Source organism: Phalacrocorax aristotelis, chromosome 2 (genome assembly GCF_949628215.1).
Source record: "Phalacrocorax aristotelis chromosome 2, bGulAri2.1, whole genome shotgun sequence".
NCBI classification, from domain to species: Eukaryota; Metazoa; Chordata; class Aves; order Suliformes; family Phalacrocoracidae; genus Phalacrocorax; species Phalacrocorax aristotelis.
In genome coordinates this window covers 60,701,393-60,728,841 of record NC_134277.1, presented here as the reverse complement: position 1 = coordinate 60,728,841, position 27,449 = coordinate 60,701,393, and the positions used below count along the sequence as shown (strand labels likewise).

General features: G+C 38.3%; 1 protein-coding gene across 1 annotated transcript in view; it reads right to left on the bottom strand.

Annotated features, from left to right (window-relative positions):
• The window catches only part of CNTNAP2 (contactin associated protein 2), a 1,177,124-nt gene that overhangs the window by 52,577 nt on the left and 1,097,098 nt on the right, over nt 1–27,449 (bottom strand). The window contains exons 20-21 of the mRNA XM_075083760.1: nt 26,734–26,867; nt 12,206–12,299 (exon numbers count right to left, since the gene is read on the bottom strand). Of these exons, the coding sequence (XP_074939861.1) occupies nt 12,206–12,299; nt 26,734–26,867 (228 nt within the window). The remainder of the gene's footprint in view (nt 1–12,205; nt 12,300–26,733; nt 26,868–27,449) is intronic.

Below are 27,449 nucleotides of genomic sequence, written 5' to 3'. Positions count from 1 at the left end.
CAGCAGGGCTGTGGGGGCTGACAGCAAAGTGGAGGAGACTAAAGAAGACAGGCTGCCCAGAAATATCTCAGGTCTTGCTGCTGGTGTGCTCTGAGGTAAAGCTGAAAAGCAGCCTTCAATGCAGAAAGCTCAGTATCTTGGTAAAAAGGTGCAATTCTTTAAAACTTAGACCCATTCTCTGAATGCACTGGTTACTGTGCCAGTGCAACTCTTATTTCAATATCTCTTCTAGTGCTTCAACACTTACACCCTAGCACAGTGTGTTGATCAGCTTTTTAACTGACAACAATTTGTTGAAAAAGAATTACTTCACCAAGGAAAAAATAGATCTAGGCAATTGAGAAAATAACTGAGTAGCATCATTTACTGAATGCAAGGGTCCTAGCTTGCCTTTAGCTGAATGGATGCAGGTAATAACTTGAAGAAGAGTGACAACTATCTTGAATATATTTGAAAAAAGCACTAGCTTTTATATGTGATTCTCATCATAACACAAATATTTGAGGAAAATCACTACTAGTATTTTTAGATACCAGCTTTGCAAAACAATAAAAAAATTTACTACAGATGAAGTGCAGTTACAATGCATGAAATCTATCCTTCTTGATTCATGAAAATGGTTTATTTTATAGGACTGCTGCAAGCAGGATGAATGCAGTAACTACATTTTGTTGTTGAATGCGTAGGCTAGGACAGTATTACAGCAAGATAATAATATTGCAATCAGAAAAAAATCGGAAATTATGGATGAGCTACCCTCTTAAAAAAGAGGAAAAAATGGTCTGGCCCCAATTTCCTATGTAGAAATGCATCCAAGAGCTGAAATGTAATGATCAAACAACAAATGATTTATAAAAAATTATCTAGAAAGGAAAGCAGGTCAGTCACCTAAGTCATGAAGTAACTATAGTCCACACAGCACAGAGCAGCACTGAGCTGAGGTACTTGAGCTGGCTCAGGCATTGGGAGCAAAGTCAGCAGAGCCTCCCATCTCTGCTAATGATGCTAGCGACATCCTTACTGAGACATTCTACCCAGTGCCATTAGCTCTGTTGAAGTGCAGTGTGTGAAGCACCCCAGTTTAGTTTGCCAGCCCTGCATCCCTGGTGGGACAATGGTGATTTTCAGGTTTCCTTTAAGATAAGAGAGCTAAGAGAGTTTCTACCACAGAATCCTTGAATCCCTCCCCTTTCACGATACATGCATTTTCAGATAAATGCATTCCTGGGTTTTGGTAAAAATTTTTAACTGTTATAGTAGATGTCCCCATGCAAGACTTGTGGGGGTCCAGACAGTTTCTATCTTTCCCTTCAAATGTCATCCTCTTAATTTCTGATCCAGACAAGTGTAAGATCATGCACCTGGGAAAACATAATGCAAGAGTGCAGCACAGACTGGGATCCACCTGGTTGGAGAGCAGCTCTGTGGAAAGGGACCTAGGGGTCCTGGTGGACAGGAAGCTCAACATGAGCGAACAGTGTGCTGCTGCGGCCAAGAAGGCCAACAGGGTGCTGGGTTGCATCAACAAAGGCATCACCAGCAGAGATAAAGAAGTCATTATCCCACTCTACTCAGCGCTTGTCAGGCCACACCTGGAGTACTCTGTACAGTTCTGGTCCCCTCTATACAAAAAGGATGTGGGCAGGCTGGAGGGGGTCCAGAGAAGGGCCACCAAGATGATCAAAGGACTGGGAGGCCTGCCATACGAGGCTAGGCTGGGAGAACTGGGTTTGTTCAGCCTTGAGAAAAGGCGGCTTAGAGGGGATCTCATCACCATGTACCAGTACTTAAGGGGGAGCTACAAAGAAGATGGAGACTCCCTTTTTATATGGAGTCACATGGAGAGGACAAGGGGGAATGGACACAAGTTGCTCTTGGGGAGATTCCAATTGGAAAAAAGAGGAAAATTTTTCACAGTGAGGACAGTGAACCATTGGAATAATCTCCCCAGGGAAGTGGTTGACTCGGCCATGTTGGACACCTTCAAGAGTCATTTGGAGAGGGTGCTGGGCCATCTTGTCTAGACTGTGCTCTTCCTAGAAAGGTTGGACTAGATGATCCCTGAGGTCTCTTCCAACCTGTGATTCTGTGAAGACAATTGGAATTATTAAATTAAAACAAATTGTTTCTTTTCCTTAGGTATATAAAGATCTACTTTTTAGACTAGACCTTTTGTATTTTACTGGCTAGTAAAATCCTTCCTTCAACAAGGGGTAAGATCCTGCCTTCCCCCCCTGTGGTGACTGACTGCCATGTTTCAGCTTGAAACTGTATCTGAAATTTATCTGAAATCCATTTCACCATAAGTGAAATGGCACGTGAAAAACATAGGTGGTGCAAAAATCTAAATAAAGTGCATATTTTTAGCTCATTATTGGTGACTGAGATGCAGTAGCAGCAATGATGGGTTTAGGATGACCTTTCCAGTGTCTTCCCCCTAAGCACACCATGCAAATAACCAGGGACAATGAGTCCATGTTGCGTAGTATCACAGCTGTATTGCTATGGCAAGTTTTAAGTGAGGTCATTGATGCAGCTGCAATGCTATCTAAAGCATGGACATAGCTGAAGCTATTGGAAATGAAAAGAACAATCCTTTAAATGAATTCCTTCTCTGTGACAACTGATATCATTTTATCTGTTCCCTGAAATACGCAGATGGAGAATAAATTACTGTACCTATCAGAAAGGACTTATTTAAAGAGTATATATACCTATATAGCTTTAAAATTTGCTGGGCACAAACACTTAAAAATAAGAAATCAGTCAGGTTTTGGTTCTGTGATTTAAATAATGAGAGCATTTCGTTTACAAGAAATACAAAGGAACCTACAGTCAAAGGTCAGGCTTAACAGGAAAATGTTAAATCATCTTCCCATAATTTACTTACTTCCTTTTCTTTTTTGATAGTGGGAGTTAAGCAAATTATTCACCATGAATAATTTAGCAGATGTAAAGTACCTACAAAAATATTATCTTCACATTTATTCATTACTGTTTGAGGAATAGGTTTACTTTATTTTACTATGTCTTGATTATACTTATGCAGAACAAGTGACTTTTCTTGTGCAAAAACAGCATCGCAATATAGACTTACTTTACATTCTATATATGGTCTACTTAAGGCTGTGGATTAAAATAGGGTTTAGCAGTGCAAAGATTTTCTGTTGAGCCTTTGAACTGAGATAAATATCTTCCTACAAAGCCGTACAGCTTAAAACCTATCTGCACGGACAGGTCCAGACTTCTCTGAGCGAGTGAAAGCCACTCAGACCTAAGGCAGCTCTGAGCCCCATCGTGCAAAGGTGCATTAGTGCAGTGCTTTACTAGGACTAGGGGCAATGGTCCTACTCTCCTTTCGGGGTTTATTATTTCAGGCATAGTAGCACATATAATGAAATTCCTATCTGGTTGACACTCCAGAAATGCACAGACCCCTTGCTTTTCTTTGTTTTCAGCAACCTGAGCAAACTTTCTCCAGTTTCTAGGAAACCTCTGGTGCTTCTGGCGTAAGTGGCCATTGCAGATCAGAAGAGGACATGGGCAGCTTCAAATTCTTACTGACTTAGTGAAAACTAGGATGGCTGTTGAGGGAGAATTTTGACTTGATAGCTGTGATCTTTCAAAACAATGGACACAAGCCACTTCTCTTGCCTGTCTGACAGTATCTCTGAATCAGATCACAGACGTGGAGGCACACTATCTCTTGGAGAGATTCTCATTCATCTGACCAAAGATAAGAGTTTTCATTTTAATACTGTTGTCAGGCTATGAGTTGTTGTGTTCTGATTTCTTCCTCCAAAGCCTTTACTTTCCTAAGTGAAACAAGTGTCAGATAAAAAAACTGAGGGCTTTTTTCAATAGTCAAAAAATGAGTGAGTTTTGAATTAGACATAATTTATTTACCTGTCCTTACAAGTAATGTCGAATAGATAATCTGCACCTTCAACCAAAATAATCTGTCTGGACTGAAAATTTCTACAGCTGTTTCTGATCAAAACATGGGTGCATATTCATTTTGAATGGTTTCTATCTGGAGCCATGGGTAGAAGTTGCCCATGTTAGGTAAAATAATGTAAAATGTATAGACTTTTACCTTGACCTAGTAAAGACAATTTTTTGTCAATTCTGTCTTTCTATTATTTTAGGGGACATCTATTCTGATTGTCAATTTTTCCTTTAAATATATTTGGAAGAAAATTATAACATGCCCTCCCTTTCCAGTTCAGGTATACTTTTGGCTTTGAGTTTTCAGGTTGGGTAACACTTTGTTTTATGATTTACAGGCCTTGTAGGTGCTCTCAGCTCTCCAATTTTGTTATCTATACCATTATAATTTTATAGGCCCAACAGTAGGTTTTATTTATGCCCTTGGTGATCTTGACATGTTCAGTTCCCCTCTTTGACCCTTTAAAGCAGCTGCATTTGGAATAAATTAGTACTAGATATTACACAGTACAGGTAAAATAGTTCCTCTCTTTCTGTGGTAGGGAAAAGTTGTACAACTAAGACATGCCACCTTAATAAAATACAGAAGTTAGGGAAAGGTCACGCTAATTACCGAAGTTTAAGATTTCATTTTATTCCATTACCTTTAAACAGTGTTATCACATGGGTTTGAATGTCAGATAAGACTTGTGCAAACATTCTCTTCAAAATGGCACTAACTAAATTAAATGTCTTTACAATCTCCTCTTTTTTTTTTTTTCCTTTTTTTTTCCAAGCCAACAGATGCATACTTTGGAAAGAACTATAAAGCAATGGGACTATTTTCTCCGGAAGATCCTGTAGTGCGATTTATATGAAACAATTTTCTGAGCATGAAGGAAATGAACTTTATAAGTAAGTTAGGAACTAGGAGACTTGCATCCTGCTACAGGCTAGTATGCATGCTAGAAGAGCATGGGAAAAAAAAAGACAGATAGCTTTCTGGAGCTGTTTAATGTCCACAGAAGATTTGAACACTAGTAATCAGTGAAGTCTTTTTATAGAGAATAGTGCAATAAGCAAGTGAAAGGGCAGCTGGCAGCTACAAAGTATGGGATAGGGATGGAGAGATGAAGAATTTCCTGAAGGATGGGAGTGAAAAGTTAGTGGGAGGAGATGACTCCAGCTAATTTTTAGAAGAGCAGAGATGTCTATACTCATGACTACTGAGATTACCATAGCATCTAATTTAGTCCAGCTTGTCTGGGGTCTGCTTTTGGTCTCTCTGGAGTTGCCAGCAGGCTGATGCTGCAGCAGTCGAATCCCACAATATTCTGAAAAATGGAAAGAAGATGCAGCATGGATGCTGAGAGGTGAATGGCACCAATGAGTATTCTTGGCTTCTCTTCTTCATAGAATCATAGAAGGGTTAGAAGGGACCTTTAAAGATCATCTAGTCCAACCCCTAATCAAAAGATAAAATTCACTTGGACTACCCTGATTCCTGCCACAGAAGTTATTGGGGTGGAACCACCAATTCAAAGTCTTTATGTGTCCCCTTGGATGGGAAATGCTCCTTTCTGAACAGGGCTTGTAGGTAGGATTTCTCAGAGAAGTCAGATAGGTCAAAACTTCAGAGGACTGAAAAAAAAAATAATTTTACTTTTACTTTGGTTCTTGTTTTAACTAAAAGAGCTGTGGAACATTTCTGCCATCTGAGGTCAAAGAGATAGGCAATATTAAATCCCAGAGAACTTTCAACCAGGCTGATGCTATTATACAGGAGGAGGAGTAGAAGGACAATTGTCCAGATGTTATATTTTTGTACGATAATTCATGTGTGACTCATGCAGGGGAAAGCACATCTTTAATTCAACTGCTACTATAGCAGGAGGGCTTCTAATATGACATATAAAATACACATATGCATTTTCTCTGAGATTACAGTACTGAATGTTAATGCTGGTGCTCAGAAATGAACTAGCAGGCAGTTACTTTGAAGTTAGTGGATGAATTTCCTGCATGCTAGCTATTTTCTGTTCATTATCAGTAAGCCACCCTGCACTCCAATTATACACTGCGAAATGAAGGGGAGCCACAAAGCAAACTCAAGCCATGGAGCCCTGACTTCCACACTGCTAATAGATATAATGAGGTGTTAACTTCATTATGATCATGAGGTAGTAGTAGATACATGTCAAAGATGTGTGGCAGAAAAATACTTTTAGATTATTCATAATCTATTTACAGCTCTGCATTATATTCTAGGATCCAAATTTAAGAGCTGAGCAAAGTACCTTACAGTATCAGAGACCTAATTCTTAACTGGTATTTGGTTCGAGGATTTCTTTGATTAACGTTAACTTCATAAGCAGATTATGTCAATGTCAAGCAAGCATACCCAAACTGAGCACCAATAATAACAATGCCTATATCCTTTACAGATTTTTTTATTAAGGCTATCAAAACTCCCTTTTCAATGATGGTAAATGTTTTCAAAGAGATGAGATGTTAATCCTTTGGTATGAAACAAACCATCCTCTAAGTGATAAACCTCGGCAATTGTGTGGAAATATCGACACTGAAGCTGGTTTTGAAAGTGTATGGTGTTTTTGGTACGATGAATTACATTGTAGGTAATTTTTGTTATTCAGCTAGAAGTGTTGAAGCATCAAACTGCCAGGCTTGTTCTGTAGAAAAGTAAGTATCTTATTTATTGTAAAGAATGATTACCCTCTTGGAAAAATTGCTGTTGTCCCTGCTGGTAGTTCAAAGGATTTTGAACCTTTGCCTTCTATTATTCAGCATCTATTTGTGGAGAGATGCCATGCAAGAAAAAAAGCAGTTCCTATTTCTGTACCTTACCTAAGCCATGTAAGCAATTTCATTTATCTCCTGCTTTTTGTGAAGTTTTTCTGTGATGTCTCTTTTGCACACTTGACACTAATTATTTGGCTGGTCTTACCTCCCATCACTCCAAGGCAGTGAATGTTACAATGAATCCAGAGAAATGTCTCCTGACCAGTTTTATATTTTCAACACATGCCCCGGTAAAGAAACAGAGAAACTCCAGCCAGGGAACAATAAAAAATACTTTCATTGACACCAGGGAAATAATAACACATCTAGAAGTGGACCTTCTGCCTCTTCTTGAGGAAACCCACTTTTGAGAAAAGACTCAAAGTCCCTGGGGTTGATTTCCAGGATCTCTTTAGTGATGGCAGCTGCTTTTGTAAGGAAAGCAGACCTGAAAGGTGTTTCTGTTTTTGCCACTCTTACTGGAAGTACCTGAAGAGCATTAGGGTGAGGCAGAGACATAAGTGGAGTTTACAGAGATTAGCTGTCAGTTCTGAAATTGATAATCTGTGTTATAGATGACTTGCATTATGTTGATTGTTTCCAAGTGGATATTTATTTTTGAAATGATATAATTTGATTTGGAGTGGTTGGTGGAGATGGAAAACAGACAAGAAGCACATTTCCTTTACCTCCCTGCCACTTTTCACAAGAGCAACTCTTGACGTATCTCAGTGTTTCTGTGCTCAGTCAAATATCCTATTAAGAAACTCTCAAATTATTTCTGATCACCAGAAGATACTTTTACAAAATCATGTTTAATTATGTGTAGTTAATTCTTTAAAAATGCATATTAAAACCCAAATAAATACTCCACTTTCAGTAATAAAGTACAGGCTATGACATTGGTTCCCTATATAGCAAGGCCTGTAATGGAAATTGGTGTAGGTCTCCAAAACGGATGTGAAGACAAACCTGAGCATTGCATCCAAGCCCACTACACTTAGAAGAAAAAGCAAACCTCTGTTCTATTCTGCCTCAGTAATGAGTCTCAAGTTGCAGCTTAAGTGAAAATGTAGATTAAAATCTGGACTGTAACATATAACACTTCCTGTCACATTGTCTACTTTTTGGTTTTTTCTCTTCATAGCTGGTCATCCAGGTAGCCAGCTTCTCCCTCTTACCTTGCCTGTGTCAGCCATCAAAGCCCAAGTACGTTTAAATAACAGATTAAAGAACTTCCTTGAAACATTAATAATTTCCTTCTTTTTTACAAAATCCTGCATTTCTCTAGTGTTATTATTTTTAATATTTGCACTAGAGACACACACTCACGTAAAACAGGATTTCTCATTCATTCATTCATTCTGTGTAAGGATTATATACTGACTGCCTTTATCTCCAGCTTCCCAGAAAGCTAAAAATACTATATAGCAGTGTTTTTAAAGCCAATGAATATTTGCTTTTTCTGGAAATTATTTCAGGAAAGCAGAAAACACCTTAACTTAAAGAAGAAGAAATGCTCCCTGATTACAACTGCAATTCAATCATTTCTTTTTGTTTCTGATGTGACCCTCCTGCTTTACAGAAAATATTATGAACAGTTATGTGGTGCAGAGCCATTTTGTCACCATTTTATTAATCAGCCATATTGTTATACCACCTAGAACAGAGGGTGGTGTTGCACTGTGGTAGATGTTGTACAAGTGATCATTTCTGACTGGCAGCAGCTGAGCTATCACAAAAAGCACAGCTGTGGCAGAAGCGGCTGCTCCCAAGCAAATAACCCTAATAAAAATGGAAATAAGACAGGTGGAAGATCAGTGTCTTAGTAAGATTGTTCCAGAGTGCTCTTCAAAAACTCCATCTGTCTTTAGAAATAGGGGCTTGCATTCATTTTTTATGACAAATAAGGATTGCATAGTATGGGAACAACAGAAACTGAATGCAACTGATGACAGACTAGCAGTGAGATAGGAGGCTACTCCCATATTGCCCATTTAGAGGATGTAATTGCAGGTGGGTACAAATTGTAACTTGATGTACGTATCCAGATCTTCTGTTGGTGCAGATCCCTCTGGTCCACTGAAATATGCCTAACCAGTATGAGTTGACAATTAGAAGCTTTGAATATACTGGATTCTGCATCTACTTTGCCCTTCAGACTGCTGCACTTGTGTAGCAGTGTTAACCGCACTCTTCCCTCATTCAGACTTACTGAGAATTGCACGGTAAAGCTGATCAATAGATATGGTCAGTCGCACAACAATTTTACATCAGGAAATCTGTGTCTTTGCAGATGAGTTCAATTTTCGTTGGCAGAAAGAATAGAAGGGGTTTTGTTTGTTTCTTTAGGACTGATTTGCTCTTTTGCTTAATAAAATACCTTATTTTGCAAAGACAGTAACAGAAGTAGAGAAGAGGAAGCAAAAGAATCATATTGTCAACCATGCTAGTATAATCCTATGCTGTTCAAGAATGAAGTAATCAATCCCAGGGATAATAGGATATATAATATATAACAAAAGTGTGATGCAGTTTTTAAGAGTGGATGACAAATAGCATCTTCAGAAACAGTGAAGCAGTTGTCTGTGGCTTAAAATCACCAAGTAGCACAGGAAAATGGAAATACACCTATCCACAAATCACTCCTTCAGGGTACCCCAAGACCTTTGCCTGTTCCCAAACTTCAAGTTAGCAGAGGAGTCAAAGGTGGGCATCAGTGATAGCTGTGATTGCTTTATGCTTCCTGATGACAATCTTCAACTATACCATAAGTATTTATGGGACAGATATTATCAGGGCTATGTTTACTATTTGAAATTCTGTATTTGGAACTTGTTCTTAATCGATCTTGTCAGTTTACCCTATTTATAAAGACTGAGATGAATATAAATTGTAATTTTCCAGATATCAAATATTATCCAGATAATCAAATTCTATTCACTGAAATCTACTATTTTTTCTTCTTATGTCTTTATTCTGAAAAAGTCCAGTGAGTCCTATGATCAACCCCTTGATATTAACAAGCAGAATACAGATGTTGTTCTGTTACCAAGCTTCATTCCTCATTTGGTAGGATCCAACTCAAACAGTCAGAGGATACTTAAAACTATTTTCAGCCAGATACATGACTTTTTGTAAATGAGGCAAATGTAAGCTGCTATGGATTTAGATCTGTCGGAAAAGAACATGGATTGATAACTCATTTTATTTGGACCTCTGAGATGGTTATGGATTTTATTCACTGCCAATATTGAAATAAGTGACCTAGACCTGAAACGTTGTACCATGGACCATCTGAGCTAACCAGTTCTTGCAGCCTTTTTGTTCTTCATGAATGCCTAAAGAAAATTTCAGAATGGGAGTACCTAAACATGGCAAAGAAACCAGCATTTGGGCATGGGGTTATGTGGGAGAGAGCTGGGTGGACTTTGATTTTTGTAGTGCTATGGCTGTCTTTAAAAATTCAGCTCAAAAAGAGCCAGTGCAAAGACTAAACTCCTAACTATGTCACAGTTTCATCTATGTGGTTACATGACTGTGCTGCTAGTACACCTGCCAGCTCAGCAATTCAAAGGAATAGATTTTCCTCACAGAACTCTGTGAGCACTTAGGTATTTTAAATGAGTGTAGCGTAAGCAGTATTTCTTGCTTTCTCTTTCATTTTATGTTTCTTCCATTTTTTTTTTCAGACCACAGTGTACAGTGCATTGTTTTCTTGTGCTTTAGGAATTGTCCTTTTCTTTCCCTTCACTCTTTTATTCATCTCTTATGCTGCAGTATTTACTTTCTCTGTTGTATGCCTGTCTCCACATTTTCTCTGTCATGCATCTTTCTCAGCCTCCTCCAAAGCACTGCCTGATTAGAATGGCCAGGAGAGGGCCAGTTTTAGCTAGATCCAAATAACCATTAAAAAAAGGTAAGCCTGTTTAGAAGACTAAGTTGTGGAGGCAGTACCACCATACTGTGGTAGTTTCTTAAATAAATGAAACATTACAGAGAGCTGCCACCTCAAAAGAAACTGAACCTCACGGGCAATTAATCCATTATGGGAGATGGACACTGCAACACTCTTCAGCAAATTATAGCTGCTATTTTTACTCACAGTTACCTGGCAGGAAAGACTCAAACCCCATTCCTTGCCTGCAGAGCAATTCTAGATACTGAATGCTCCATCTGAAGTCCTCCATCTCCTCACCTTAATTAATAAATACAGAGGCCAGCCTGGCCAAGATGGAGAGTCAGCTCTAGTCCAACCACCCTAATTCAGTAAGGTGAGAAGGGAATGCACCCAGTTTCCAGAGACTCACCAAAATCAGACCGCATTGTCTTTTGTACTATCTACAGAACTGACTTCGAGAGTACCAGAAAATAGTTCATGCCTCTCTTGTTAACCAACCATTTTAAAGGTTTTTCATTTCCTATTTCACAGAAGTTCAACACATTAAATGATAAACACAAAACAGATGGAAAAGTATGTCTTCAAAACGTCACATTAGCTATGTGGTCAATTGCTTTTCCACTTCAAAAATCAGTGCATGGGGTTCACAGATTACTGCCTTAGGCCACTAAACAAAGAAAAGTCTACAATTTTCTGGGTGAAACCCTTCACTGTGGTTCAAGCAATTGCATCCCTGAACAAAGCACTTAGAGGAAATAATATCAATACCCTCTTACTCTGAAAAGGGGAAAAAAGCCTGTCTTAAAAGCTGTAAATGTCAGGGGAATAATTGATTCTTGAAGTGAGTAACCCTGGAAATTCATGTAAGATGCCAGTAGTAGAAAAACTAAGCAATGGAAAGTAGGATGGCCTACAAGTCAGGCATCTGTATTGCCTTTTGAGTTCAGCTGGGGAACTGGCTGGGAAGCTGCTGCACTGAGAAACAATGATGAGGACCACAAAAGGGATTGAAAATGTATAGATAAGTGTTGCCGTAGGTGTTACAGACTTCCAGAGGACCTCATTAGTGGGCTCACTGCGAGGAAACGGCAGTTTGGGCAGAGTGATGAGGGATAGTTATGCCACAAGAGGATGCACTGGGATAAGAAGCCTGACTGCATGAATAAAGCACATGAGAACTTCACAGTGGATGATGCTATTTAAAATAATGCTAATATTCCCTCATAGAAGCAGTGGTCTTGATGATTTCCTCATATTCCCTCTCCCTGACACTGAGAGGTCAATGAAACTTCACAAATACGATGTTAAAAGTGTCTCTTTACCCATATCTATTTTTTTCCATGCATTGGACATTGGACAGACAATCACTTATTTGTGTGCACATCAGCCTCTGTGACAAAGTGAACATAACCCTTCCTGCAGGTATAACTCCAATATCACCACTTTCTAGTCAAGAATGACATGTGCAGCAACTGTCATGCTGCAAACACGACACATATCATTGTCCCCTGTGCTTATGGTTTTCAGTATTCTCTGAAAATATCTAATAAAATAACCAGGTATAAAATTAAATCTTACCTATAACTTTTCCTAGGAATAGTGCCTTTGGGGAGTTGAACTGAATGTCAGATGCTGTTGGCAGGCTGTAACTTGTTGGAGGATAGTGATCAAGCTGGGGAAAGAGAAAAGAAATTATGAGTATTTTGAACTGATCTGCCTTCTTACAGTGCTACTGAATCAGGTCTACTTTATAGAGTTTATGCTACCACTTACAGCTCTGATACACTCTGATTTCATTTTGACAAAGGGAAAATAACAGTTAATACCCTTCCTTCCATATCTGCCATCTCCACTGTTCCCAAGGCCTATAAAATACCTATACTGAACATTTGTTTGTTCTGGTTGCTGTAGAATTACTTCAGCGTTTGCTTGTGTGCTTCAATATAATTGCTAAAAATAACAACAGCATCAACATCAACAATAAAACAGCATATTATTTTAATATAAGATTTCCATTTGTGACCTAGGTTACTGCTAAAGCGAGAATTACATAGCTGAGAATTTGAGACTAATGCAGGTGCTGAGTATTCTCCTGTTCTCACAGAAAAGTTATAAATTAATAAGACTTATTTATTTTTGCACTTCATGTTTAATATTTTCTTGTTGAAAGTGTTGTTCAATTTAATTGTGATGACACTCAGTGAAACATAAAAAATAAATTAAAGAATAATCAACTAAACTAAACAGTTTAATCTGTAGGAAACTCATATTTTCCCCAATATGACACCACAGTCACACTATAATAGCATATTTATTCCTGGTTTTAACTATTTAACAGAAAAATGTGAAGAAAGAGGAATAAAATAAATTGCCTATGCTTAATAATAGCACTATTAAGAAAGTTCAATACAGCTCAATAGAGTTTTGATGTTCACATTTCATAAACGTAATTGGGGTGAATTTTCATCTTTGCTGTTTTATTTATTTTCTCAGCTTTTCGTGTTTATTACATAGGCTTTAAGAAGGCAGAACAACAATTCTTTATTTTATTCTGGTCTTACCTTGGCACAAAACAGCATAGAAACTCATATATGTGATTAAAGGCTTTGCCGGGTATAATAGACTGCAGAAGTAATTCTGGAGAAACTGCAACACTAAAGGGCATAGAATTTTTTCACATATCTTTTTGCGATATTTCTAATTTCAAAATATTATTATCTCAGATTCGTTTGCTTTAATGGTACCGCAAATGTTCAGTTCAGTAGTTAAGAGTAAATGAATGGCAGATAGCATAGAACTGAAGGGCTGAATCCCCTGATACCTCGGAATACTAAGAGCTCATGTACTTGCAAAGCCTACTGATGTCATGCCCATGAATCTGCAGAGGCAATCATCTCAAAAAACTATAATGACTGGAAAAGAGGGGTCCTGTCTTTCTTATACTGTCCCATAAAACCCCAGCAGGGGAAGTGTATATACATAATAGAGAGTGAAAATGTTCTCTACAGATGACAAAAGAGGTCTAGCAAATACTTGTGTTCAGAAATTATTTTTAATTGATCATAAGTCACTGATTATTAAAAATTTGGCCACAAATGTTTATTAGCATGACCACTGGCTATCTCCTAATTTTAAACTGTAGACTTTTGAGCTAAATACATGGAAAAACATAGTTCCATCTTCTTACTCAGAAACTAAGGAGTTTCAGTTTGTTCAGAGTATCTTGAACAGCTTTTCTCAGACTGCTAATAAACAGCAGAAATACATATTTTACCTGAAATTAGAGTTACATAATTTCAAATAAAAAAGAGTTATTTTTTAAATGGTACAGTCAAGCAAATACAAAGAGTTAAAATACAAAACAGTTCTCAACCTTAACCACAGCAGGCCCTACTAAGTTCTAACTCCAGATAAGTGCTTGCTATTGGTTTCCCTGGTGGAATGAAAATCAGTGTTCCAGCATCCAACATCACAAGTGTCAGACTCGTGGTCAGTGGGAGCTGCAGACATACCAGGTGAAAAAAAATATTCCCTTTTTATGTCAAAAGAGATAGGAATGGCTCAGATCTCAGAGCTGCCATGGTATTTACCATTAGGGCTATTAAAATGAAGGTATAGACTTTAGAGAGGCATATTGGGAAAAGACTGGTGAAAAGACTGATGCACAAAAAGGCCTTATACACCAAGAACCTTAACGTCATTTAACTTCTTTGCCTGCAGTGGAATTAATTCTCATGCATTCGGATTGCACAGGATTCATCTTCTAGGTTCTCCTTTTATTTGTATGGCTTAAAATATACCAAAGTATCTCAGATAAAATAGTCTGGCATACTACCACATACATTGGTATTTGTTAACAACATCAACATTTAAGTTATTCCTTTCCCAAAATCAATCTGGAGTGATGTTTAAATATTTCTTTTTATTGTAACTTGGAATCTGACCAGTGGAGTTGATCAGATCATCACTAATCTGATAAGATTCTAATAAATTATATTAAATATTACAAATCTATCAATTTTTCAAAGTATCACGGTTATCCTAGAGCAGTAGCCACAGTCTGGACTAACTATTAGGAACAAGTAATGGAAAGTCATCCTTGACTAATATACAGGCTGTCCCTACCTGAAAATGCTAATTGTGTCTGTAGGACATACCTGAAAATGAAAAGCCAATTTAAATAATGATCCACTGTGAGCATTTACATGCACAAATACAGAATATCAAATCCTGGCAGCTGTGGTGTGGTGAAACTCCCCTTGGCTTCAGCTACTGTTCAGGATGTTGAAAGGCTGGTCCATAATGGATTAATAGAGAATCAGTATATTAGCTATGTAAAGCTATAGCTTGTTTCTTTACAATACAGGTTCCCTGCAAGAATACCAGACTGCCTTCTCTCCATAGAGTACAACAGCATTGAGGTATAGACTTTTATTTTTCAGGTGCTCTGTAATTTGGGCTCAGAATATCTAATATATCATCCCATCACCCAAAGCTTAGGTTTTGTAGTTCAGGCAATCAAACATGCTATATTTGCTAAGAAGCTCTTCTGAGGCCATGGTGGAAAATCCTTCAGGAACCAAAGAGCATTGTAAACCTCACCATGTTCCGCCAGACACAATTCTCCAACTTTGCCTTTCCTGGCAAAAATGCATAATGGCACTCACATTTAAAATAAGTAAAAATATACAATCATGCTATGACAATGATCCCAAACTAATGATAATGTATTTCACCAAATCCCTCAAACTGGTGTGTGGTCAGAGGTTGCCCATCTCTGGGAATGGGGATGGTGCCAGTGCTGTGGCAAGGGAGCAAAGGACAGGGAACTAACACTCTTGCCCTCTCCCTCACCTTACTTTTTTCCCTGATTCCTCTGGGAATCACAGAGGCACAGCACAGAGGTAGAGGCAGACCTATATGCATACCTGGAGTCCTCCAGTGGGACTTCCGTGGTAAAGCTCAAAGAAAGAGGCTGCAGCAGGGGACGCAGGGCATGTCGGCAGTGAAACCATGCAGCTTTCTGGTTTCTGGTTTCTGGTGTAGCCAAAAAGAAGTCAAAGATATGAGCAGGTGTGCCCCTTTTCCCCCCACTTTGGACCAGTTTAGTTAGCAGTGATCTTGGCCAGACTAAAAAAACCCAAATAAATTCTTCCAGTGACATCATCTCCCCATGGGACTTCAGCAGAGCATACTATCATGGTGCAGAGACAAAAGATCCTGCTGCATGTGGGAGCCAGGGGTGGCAACAAGGAGACTAATGCCGTGTTACGTTGCAGGCTCTAACAGATAACAGCCAGATTATTGCTTAGGGGTATTAGTTTAAACTGACAACTTGTATTGAATCAAGAACTGACTCTATCTACTCACATATATTTTCCAGATCTCACTGAAGTCAAGGAAAAGGGTTCAGCTATGAACTGTTTCACGGGTTTAATGACTGAAGTTTTGATTGTTTTGATTCCTGGTTCAAATAAAATCTCCATTTAAAAACTGTTGATACTGATTTCCTGGCCTTGCCATCAATAGGAGTAAGCCTTTCCGATTAGCGATAGAGCCAGCTACTGCTCCGTTGCCAGCTCTGGCACCTCTTGTCCCACAGGGGACACCTGTGTTGCCTTCCATGGCCCTTCTCTAATCCTGGTATCTGAAATGAAATGGTGCACCACAAGGCAACAGTGAGGGAATAGAGAGATTTCTGTCTGCTTGCTTTAATTGCTTGTCTTTGTTCTAAACTAGCGTTATCTAATAAAAGAAAACTTTTTTCTTAAGAGGCACTTAACCTCGGATTTCTTTTTTAGGTCAGTGAATTAAAGGACCAAGCTGAATTCTTTCCAAAGTTGTATGTGACTGCCATCCAGTGGGTGCTCAAGTGTAAGCAGCTGGAACTGCGCAACCTGCAGTCTTTGTATGAAATACTAGGCTATCAATTCAATATAAGACACATAATAAAGAAGGAATTACTTGCGCCAAATGGTATTTGAAAAAAGATATTACATTATTTAATGAAAATTAAATAGAACCTCTGCATACACAGAGGTTGATGTCATGAATTTGTATTAAATTACAGTTTTTAAATTATATTTAAGATTTTTCATTACAGCTACTTTTCTTTAAAAACTCATTAATTTTGTTTGAGCTTAATATAAACACACAGTGTGGCTTTAAGCACTACACAGATGAAAGTAGATGGCAGTTTCTGAGGAACTTGCAGTTTCAGTTCTCAAGTCACATCACACCAGGCAGACTGTCTTTAACCGAAGTTGCTGAGATTTAAGCAGAAGTTCAATAAAATCCTATTTCTTTTAAATTACTGTTCACTTAGATAGTAAAGCTAATCCTGACAGGAGTCTTGAGATTAAAAGATATATCAATCTAAGGGCAAATATAATGCCTACATCACCTTAGTAGTCTTGGAAAAAAAATATGAGAGAGATATATAAGCTATATATACATACACATTATATTCACCCTGTGGATATATCTACGTCTGTATCATTGTCAATCCAGCCTGCGTGTGTGTACTGCTATAAAGCGAAGTTTTTTCTTTATGCTGACGACATTTTATACAAAAACTTTCAAAATGCTATGGAATAATAATGCTGTAAGGCTTAATCTTGTACCATCTGAAGTCAACACAGCTTTGCTATTGACTTCAGTAATATCAGGATAAAGAAGGGGATGTGTTATCATCATGACCAATGTATTATTTCTCTCCTGCATTATTATCATGATTTATCACTTCTATTAAAAAGCTTCAGTCCTGAACACAAGCTTTTTGTGCTAAGTGCTATAATATTGCATAACAAAAAGAAGGTTCCTGCTCAAAAATTCCTACAAATTTAGAATAGACTAGGCATGAGAGCCCAAGAAAATAACAATGTGATGGGCAGGTGTTTAGATGGAGGTCCTCCCAAGCATGGTAACAATTTAGCAGAAAGAAGGAAGGTGCCTATGAAAATCAAATAGGATATATTATTTTCCTTTCAGAGATGACTGAAATCTGACCTCTTAATGGTATTCCCCTGCTGAATGGTTAGGAAAAACCTTATAAACAGTATTTTTCATACTGTAATATTTGAAAATATTTTATCTTTCTAATGCAACAGAAAAGGAGCGGATTCAGGTGGCAATTCTGTAATTCGTTAGGATCACCAAATCCAATTTTACTGCAGTTCACCTTTTTCCTTAGTGTGGCACTAGTGCTTCACTGATCTTTTTCTGGCAGGTTAGGTCCTTGACTCAGGTGATTGTGGATCAGATCAGAGCCAGAGCAGAGACAAGCCAGAGGCTGTAAATGACTAGCGGATCCAGAGAAGGCAGCAGGACCATGAACCCAGCATTTTTTACTGGCTTAGACTGTCACAGACCTGCAGCCTCACTGCTCATCTGGAACACAGGAGAAGGCATATACCTCACCAGCATGATGTAAGGCAAACTTAAGGTTGGCATTGTGCTTTGTGCTTTTCAGTTTAATTTCTATAGAGATATAGTTAATACTGTTTTAGGAACCACTCCAAATCTGTTTTGCTGATTTAATGCAATGATTTAATTTAGACTTTTGCAGATTTTTTTATTAAATGTCAACTCCAGTCTTTTATGCTAAAGTCTCTTTTTTGCAGGGATTTAAATTAGAAACATGATCAACATGAGATACAGACATAGAAAAAAACATAGATGCATTGCAGGAAAAAATAAAATAAATATAAAGGGTTTTTTTCTGTTTAAAAACTTGAAACCCTTACCTGCAATAAGCTTGTGTATTTTCCTGAAGCTGCTCTTGCTAAGATAAATATATCAGGGATAATACAAAAATTTGGGTAAAATTGAAATGGAAACGTAGATACGTAACTCAAAATGTAACAGAAGCACTGATAAAGAAAAGGACACTACTTAGCCTGGCTGCCTTCCATTGAAACAATTCTCCGATGATTATTTCGCATATTTGTTGGCTTTTTATTGCTCTCTTTAATAGATGAATTACAACAAATGTTAACAGACGCAACAGCAGGTCATATAATGCCAAGTTATTAAGATTAAGGAGATCTACCTCAGGTACCTAAAGATTACTTTCACAGGACATTAATTTGTCCAATGTGTGCTGCCATGTAATGGAAAGCACCTATTTCATATTAAGTTCTGAAATTTTTAGGCTTAATGTTAGTCTTTAATTCCAGTAAAAATTGGTGCTAAACCAGCAATCATACAGGCCAAGGAAAACACACACATTCATTGCTGGAAATGTGTTACAGAAGGAGATAATCTCAATGTAAGCCACCATATGTAACACATGTTATGAAGTGAATAAGCCTTCTGATAACACTCTGCAGAATTTTGCTCTGCTATGCATACCGAGCAGCTACCAGACTGTGCCATACTCCCTTGTGCCCTGAATGCCCTAGCGTTATTACCAAGGGCAATGGCGGTGTAGGGTGAGGAAGGCATTTCACTTCTGGGTCTTACCATGATACGTGGCCTAGACATGGCCAAAGTTTGGCACAAGACAACTGAAAAATTCCTCTGAATACCACAATAAAGGCTCTGCTGGAAAGGTGCGAGAAGGATGGATATGTAGAAGTGTTCCTCTCCTATGGGGTGGTTTTACAGAACAGAAAGTAAAGAAGAATATTCTTCTAAAAGGCCTCAGCTGATGCAGAGAATGTGAAAAACTTGTGAAAGATATGTACTTCAATATCTGTCCCTGCCCCTCTGCAGCAGTTACAGGGAAGGCAGCAGACTCAGGTTTTACAACCACAGGGCAAGATGCTGTCCTCAGACGGGGTTCTATGAATGATGTTTTCCCCACTGCAATCTGCCAATAAGAGAAGATCCGACTCCATGTTCCAATCTACAGGGTAGGGATATTCCACCCTCTCATTTACTGATGAGGGAAAAGGGTTCTTGTTTATGAAAACATTTTGTCTGGCTTTCAGCTAGCTGGGATTTGATGACGATGTGCTGACTTATCTTTGCAGATGCTACTGACCAACTCCATTGTGCACAAAATGGAAGTAGAAATGGCTCATTTATGAGCTTCCTGCCTACCTATACTGCCTTTACCTGAAAGATTGTAAGTCACACTGTAAAATAAAGAAGTTGAGTAAATTCAGAAAATGATAGAATCAACAAAACTGCTAGGAGCTCACGGACGTCCTGTGAGCGCACAAGAACTAGTAAGAAAATTATTAATCAGTGAATTAGTCATTCATGTCTGATTCTGATGCATATGATTTAAATTCTGCTTGTTTACAGATTCTTTTGAGAACTGAACACCTAGCCTTCAGCAACACCTGTAACATCATTATACTCGGAGGGAATCTGAAGTATGCAAAGACCAGGATCTGTATTTTTTTATATTTTGGAAAACAGATGGAGTTTAGGATTATAGGAATGAGATACTGTATCAATATAAGCTTTGTTTTATTTTCAAACTTTCTCCTATTGATAACTTTTTATGCTACTTTGTCACCTATTTGTAAAAAAACCCCTCTGTTTTCAAATCTGAGCAAAAACCATTTTCTTGTGACTTATTGAGAAAAAGAGCTTAGTAGCTATGGGTAAATAGAGGGCTAATGTATTAAACATGCAGATGTAATGTTTGGTTCTGCTCTAGAAAATGGTCTGAGTTTGCCTTTCTGGTGCACTAGCATTTTGAGTAATACATTGCCATTGCAGAATGGCAATACGTACTGGAAATGACGCATCTCCAGGGATTAGAATAATTCATTTCAGCAAGAATGCCTTTACTATTAATAGAACAAAAGATATTTTTTATTTAAAGCAAAACCTGTTTGGAAATTCATTAAATATACTTTTAACATAATAGATATACCTGATTATTAGAAAAAAAGCAGAGGGTTTCATTGTATTGATATTAACTATGGTTTACATGTTTACTTGTGGTTGAAGTCCTGGATATTTAAAACATGTTTTATTCATACCAGCTGCTATGGAATTTGTAAATACTGTCTGGCTGTTTTCTCTCAAATCATGAAGAGTACTTCCCCATGCCCTACTAGTCAATGAAATGGTAGTTAAACCAGTCTTGAAATTAATTAGGGGTCTAGACAACATACAGCACTGTCCAAAGGATGCCATGGCAGCATATTTGTCCAGAAAATGAAGGAAATAAGTAAATAAAGATGGCATGTCTACATCATTTTTATGCCATAACTACTATTACCATGTGTAATCCCAGGGTAAAGGTTTTCAAAATGTGACTCAGTGGGAGAGTTTTCACAGAAGAGTTATAAAATTGTTTTATGGCTCAAAAATTATAGACTTCTGATGGTAAGCTAGAATAGTTCAATTTATTTAGCTTCTTACAGACAAGATGAAAAGGTGTTTTAATCAGCGTCTCTAAAAAAGTGTGAAGGAGACTGACACACGACACCAAACAGTTCTTTCATCTATCAGGCATAGACGCAAAGATCCAAAAGCTAAACACTGAAGACTGCAGAATTCAAACTCTATATTAGCTGCAAATTCTTTACAGGAATGGAACTTAACTATTGGAAGACATGGCCAAAGGATATGGTAAATTTTCTATCATCTGAAGTCTTTAAAGCTAGAAAAAAAATATGAGAGAGATATATAAGCTATATATACATACGTATTTCTAGAAAATGTGTTATGCTCCTGTCATTACTTTTTGGGTTAGCACAAGAAAATAATTTGGTGAAATTTTATGGCCTCTTTTAAGTAAGAACTCAAACAGAGTGATCATATTCTGTTGAGGCTTCAAAATACATGAAATACAATAGTAATGATTCTGTGCAACTATAATAATAGGAGGTGAAATGATAGCTTCACTGAAATCTATGAGAAAGTTCCCACTCCCTTTAATGAGACCAAAATTTAATCTATAATTATAAAAATCTTTGATATGTTACTTGCATTTAAGCTTGGGATTATATGCAGATTGCTTTGCTATACTTCACCCATTTAATTTGTTGCTATTATGTTTACTACAGTATTTTGTACTTCAGATTAGGTTTGAATTAACTGTATGATTTACATTTTGTTAAGCATCTAAGACTTTGCAAATGCTATCAAGAAGTGCAGAGTTCAAAATGGAAATAAGAGAAAGGACTTGCAAAAATTCTGTTTCTTCTTGCTTTTATTTGGGTGAGGGTCAAATATTTAACTGATTATTTTTCACAGAAGATGGGTATTTCTACTGCTTGCCTCTGGTGAAGCTGGAAAATGGAGATCTCTACAAATAAATTTCCTGGATTATTCTCAATCCTATGAACAGCTGAGTTCAGGTCAAGATTTCTATAAAGCCTCTTAATTCAATTCACTTTGAACGGAGACAGCAATTAACATTGTGAATATAGGGTATTGTCTTGTATAGCCTCTCTACCACAGTTCTCTATATTGTGCAAGCATGAAAGAGAGAACTGCCAGCTATCCTTCCGTACAGTCTTCTGAGCAGGCATGCAACAACTTTCAGTTGTCATGAAAGTATATGGATGGGTTTGGGACACTGGAGTCCTAAAGACGTTGTTCAGGTCTAATACTTTCCAGGAACAAAGAAGGCATTAGAAGCTGTGACTCATAACCCATTGCTAGAAATGGCTTTAAAGCAACTATGAAGAACTGGAGATCTATTGAGAATCTACAGGAATATCTTAGCACGGAAGCTGAGAGGCCCATTTCAAGTCTGTTGACTATATCAGCTTTATTAAAGCACATTATATGGGTTTTCTTTTTTTCTTTTAACATGCTGATACAGCTTTGTGCAATGGAACAGAAAAAAGTGTCTGATTCAGATTCCACTCTTATTTCACTCTGAGGACACGCACAGAAGCAGGAGGTATGAGCCTTTCACTAAGGATGTAACTGTTGTAGCTCTTTAAGGTACAATTTAAAGCCTTCTGGAGAAAGGAAGGCCTTTCATTGACTTCAGTGGGCTTTGGATCAGAACCTCTGCTAGGAGTTTTTGTCCTTGACTTTCTTAAAAGATCTTACTGATGTGTGAATAGCGTTAATCACCCATGAACACTTGGTCAAGAGTGATCTGGTTTTTATGATATGGAAAATACCCTGCTGAAGCATGAAATTTTTTAATGAAGTCAAACAAAGTAAAACGTGCCCTTCATGACCTAAAGCTCAGCTCTCGAATGTCATTTACTGCGATAATGCATTCCCCATCTGTCAGTCTGGGCTTTTTCTTGCCACAGGTGAACTAATGCAGCCTTGGAGGTGTGCCATGGTTACTAGTCTCTGGTATTTTACTAGAGGCAAGAGATAGGAATTCTTAGAAAACGTTGATTTTGCCCACCTCATGGAAACAACAGGAAATAAGCAGACCTTTGTCCCTGAATTTATGTCATTCATTTTTTCTGACACCTAAATGAACTGTATATCCTTAATCTTATCTTTGAGAAACCATTGGCATCACAAATAGGAGCTTGTTATTTAATACAGAAGTGATTATTGATTTGTCTGCAGTCAGTGAATGTAGAAAACTGAAATATAAAAACCTCTTGACAGAGAGGTCCACCTTTAGTCTTGACTGTCTTGGTATGTTAGGAATAGGGGTGTGATTCTAATGAAAACAATTCACACTGAATATTTGTTCTTGTGCTTGTTTGTTACCTTGTGGATATACAATATTGTGGATATGTTTATTTCAAAGGTTACTTCAAATTCTGATTGATTGGACAGTAACTCTGACCTTATGTAAGTAATCAGTGGTCTCCTGTCTACTAGTATCGGGTAAGGTCTCATAGAGTTCAATAATGAGCCTTTTACTGTATTTATATATAAGTGAAACTCCTGAGAATCATGATAAAACTCAGGTTCACATAGTTCATATGGTAGCAATTTATTGCCTGGCTGCAGATTTTTTAAATCTCTCTGGCACTACAGGGTTATTACAGTAAGTTAGAAAGACAGGTATTCTAAGTATGAACTTGCTGTTAAGATCTCAAAAACACTAACTAAATGCTCTTGAATTGAAGCTTTGATGAGAAATAAATCCTTCTTGTGACACTTTTATGCCCTGTAGAGATGTGGAAGTATGAGCAACGGCACCTGGCAAGCAAGCTGTCTTCTTTAAAAGCAAGCAAACCAGCTGCTCATCAGGTTGGAGAAGGATTTACCAGGAAATAAAAGTCTACTCAAATCCTCACTGCTCAGATCTGCAAGAGAAAAATCATATTTTATAATTTGTCCTCTTGATACTGAGAAAAACTGTATTTCTATCTTCTGTATTTTCAAACACCATGAAGAGTTTATATTTGAAAACGGGACTCATTTTCAAGTGAAAAATCTACTGAACAGATCCATTTCTGTTCATATCAGTTCTCTCATTTACAGAACATAACCAGATAAGTAACAAAATCAACGTCCTTCTGGAGAATTGTATTGGGTTTGTGAGGCAAGGCTTGGTAGCGGGGGGGCTTCTGTCAGAAGATGCCAGAAGCTTCACCCATGTCCAACAGAGCCTGTTCCAGCCAGCTCCAAGATGGACCTGCCACTGGCCAAGGCTGAGCCCATCAGCAACGGTGGTAGTGCCTCTGGGATAATATATTTAAGAAGTGGAAAAAACTGCTGCACAACAGCAGCTGAAAGAAAGGAGTGAGACTATGAGACAGAAACAGCCCTGCAGACAGCAAGGTCAGTGGAGAAGGAGGGCTCCAGGCACTGGAGCAGAGATTGACCTGCAGCCTGTGGTGAAGCCCATGGTAAAGCAGGCTGTCCCCTGCAACGCATGGAGGTTAATGGTGGAGCAAATATCCACCTGCAGCCCATGGAGGACCCCATGGTGGAGCAGGTGGATGTGCCCAAAGGAGGCTGTAATCCCATGGAGAGCCCATGCTAGAGCAGGCTCCTGGCAGGACCTGTGGACCCATGGAGAGAGGAGCCCACACTGGAGCAGGTTTGCTGGCAGGACTTGTGACCCTGCAGGGGATGCACATTGGAGCAGTCTGCTCCTAAAGGACTGCAGCCTGTGGAAGGGACACATGGAAAGGACCCATGCTGGAGCAGTTTGTGAAGAACTGTCTTCTGTGGGATGGACCCCACACTGAAGCAGGGGAAGAGAGTGAGGAGGACGGAGCGGCACAGACAACATGTGATGAACTGACTGCAGCTCCCTTCCCCATTCCCCTGTGCTGCTCAGGGGAAGATGGTCGAGAATTGGAGTGTGAAGCTGAGCCCCAGAGGAAGAGAGAGGGTGGGGAGGAAGGTGTTTTAAGATTTGTTTTTATTTCTCATTACCCTACTCTGATCTGATTAGTAATAAATGAAATTAATTTCCCCAAGTCTAGTCTGTTTTGTCCATGATTGTAATTGCTGAGTGATCTCCCTGTCCTTATCTTGACCCACGAGCCTTTTACTATATTTTTCTGTCCCCTTGTCCAGTTGAGAAGGGAGAGTGATAGAGCGGCTTGGTGAGCATCCGGCAGTCAACCAAAGTCAACCCACCACAAGATTAAACAAAATTTGACAGAAATCTTCTGTTTCAGAATACAGTAGGGGTAGGATTTCTGGAATTTCTTTGTATGTGTCCCTACCTTCCCTATTCCTATGCATCAGACAGATCATCTCATTTAATAAGCCTAAAATGCATCTGCTTTTTGATTACATAAACCAGCTGTGTTTTAAGCACACTGACTAGATTAAGAAAGTTTGGGCCCTAAATGTACATGAGTTTATGCAAGGCTTGGATACTTAACTGTGTACATATTTTCCAACTGGGCAAGGTATCTCATCTGATCCCTCCAGAAAATAATTTATTTAGTTTTACAGCTGTCTAAATCAGCCAGCTATGACTCCATAGAGAACATGCCATACCTGCCTCAAACAGAAGCATTTAAAAGCAGAAGGCAACCAAACTGTAGGTCTTCTTCAGCTTCCATTTAGCAGTAAGAGAAATAAATGCAAATGCAAAAGCATGCAAGAAAGATGCATATATTAAAATATACCCTTCCCAACCTCTAAAAGCCTGAAAAGTGTTTGGATGTATCACCTATATATTTTTTAGATTATCTGATATTTTACAAATTTTCTAATTTTATGTCAATTATACTTCAGTGCATCCAGTGTTATTCTGTGTACTGAAAGCCTCAGTCAAATGACATTGTAATGCACTATAAAGGTTTCCTTTCGATGCCTTGAAACAACAACTATCAGGGATCTATTTTAATCTTCAGGTAGATAATACTGACAGCTACTATCCTTCACCTTTTGGCTTGGTTCCCAAGGAGACTTCCTCTTTTTATATTTCATTTGTTATTGGTTTTGGTTTGCTTCCTATGAACTATCAAATCCAGATTAATCTACCCCATCTACCTGACTATCCTGCCAACATAACTGTTCTCATACGCTGCTGCAGTCTCCATGTTTGCAGATGTGACAACCAGGGAATGAAAACAGAGTGCTGTAATGACCACAGACAGAAAGCTGTCTGGAAACATTGATTGCTTCTTGCAGTGCTCCCCTCAGTTATTTAAATAGTATTATATTATCTCAAAGGTTTGTAAACTGAGATACGGAGACACGAAGTTCCTGTCTGCACAGTACCAAAACCTAAATAAGATAGAGCTATGTGCCTTCAATAATATTATCTGTCTTAGCCTCCTGTCACACAAACGCTTAAGCATCTGCTCATCTTCGCAGAACAGCTCTTCTAATTTCACTGGACTGCAGGGTAAATTTATATTTAAAGACATCCTCATTTGCAGACTCAAGATTTAAGGCATGATCCATAGTTGTCTGTGCATCAGGCTGTACTGCCATTTACGGTGCTGTACGGTATCCCTCCTGGCTTCCAGCTGCTGCTCCAGAACGGTGCAGGCTTATCCTAAGTCCCATGTTATCTATCTACCAGCCAGATGCCCTCAAGCATCTACAGTGACACCTATAGAAGTCCAGCTGTCATGACTGAGGATTTCAGAACAACATGACTCCATGCAACAGAGGGAGAGAATAGCTTTTGTTAACTGCTAGAAGTGCAATCTGCAAGCAGAACCCAGTCTACTGTATTTTTCATTTCCTAAACTACACTGATATCTTCAAAGGGATGGTGACTATCAAGATATAAAATGCTACAAGCTACAAGTAATGGAATCAAGCAACCTTTACTGTCTGCTTACCTGCAGTACTATGTCCCGTCCATTCCGTGTGATGTTAACAGTATGTGGCTGTCCATTTGCCATGTTTCTGTGGTCAACATCAATGTTATATGGCTCTTTGGTGCCTCCTAGGCTGTACCGAATTTGCAGATTCCCTAGTGAAAGAAATGTGAAAAGCACCCTCAGGTATTTCAATCTTTATTCACCAGCTATTTTCCCCTCTTTATTTTCACATACGGATGTTATCATTTTACACTTAAATTGCTCTCAGAGCTGATCTCTGCAGGAGAAATAGCGTTTGAGATTATAAAGCTACTGGGCTGAAAACTGTTTCCAGTCTATAACCCAGAAGTGTGACAATGACCAGCATCTCAAAACCAAAGTGTTTGTAAACAGTCCTGATTGCAAACCAAACAAATTGGAGCACATCAAGTAGCACTTTATTGTTGAGATTATTATCCTTGCTGCAGTAAAATTCTTTGAATTTATAGAAATCGGGATGTTTCCTAAAGAATAAACCACAGATATGCATTGAATAAAGGCAAAATTACAACAAATTAACATTGACACATAATCTACACAAGAGACTTTCTTTTTCTTACATTTAATTGTTGTTGACAGGTAACCATCTGGACTTTTATGGAAATGTAATAATATATAGTTAGAAAAGTATAGACAAAAGTGGTTAATTGTATTCATGACATACTGCCAGACAGATTTTGCTTTTCTAAACAAAA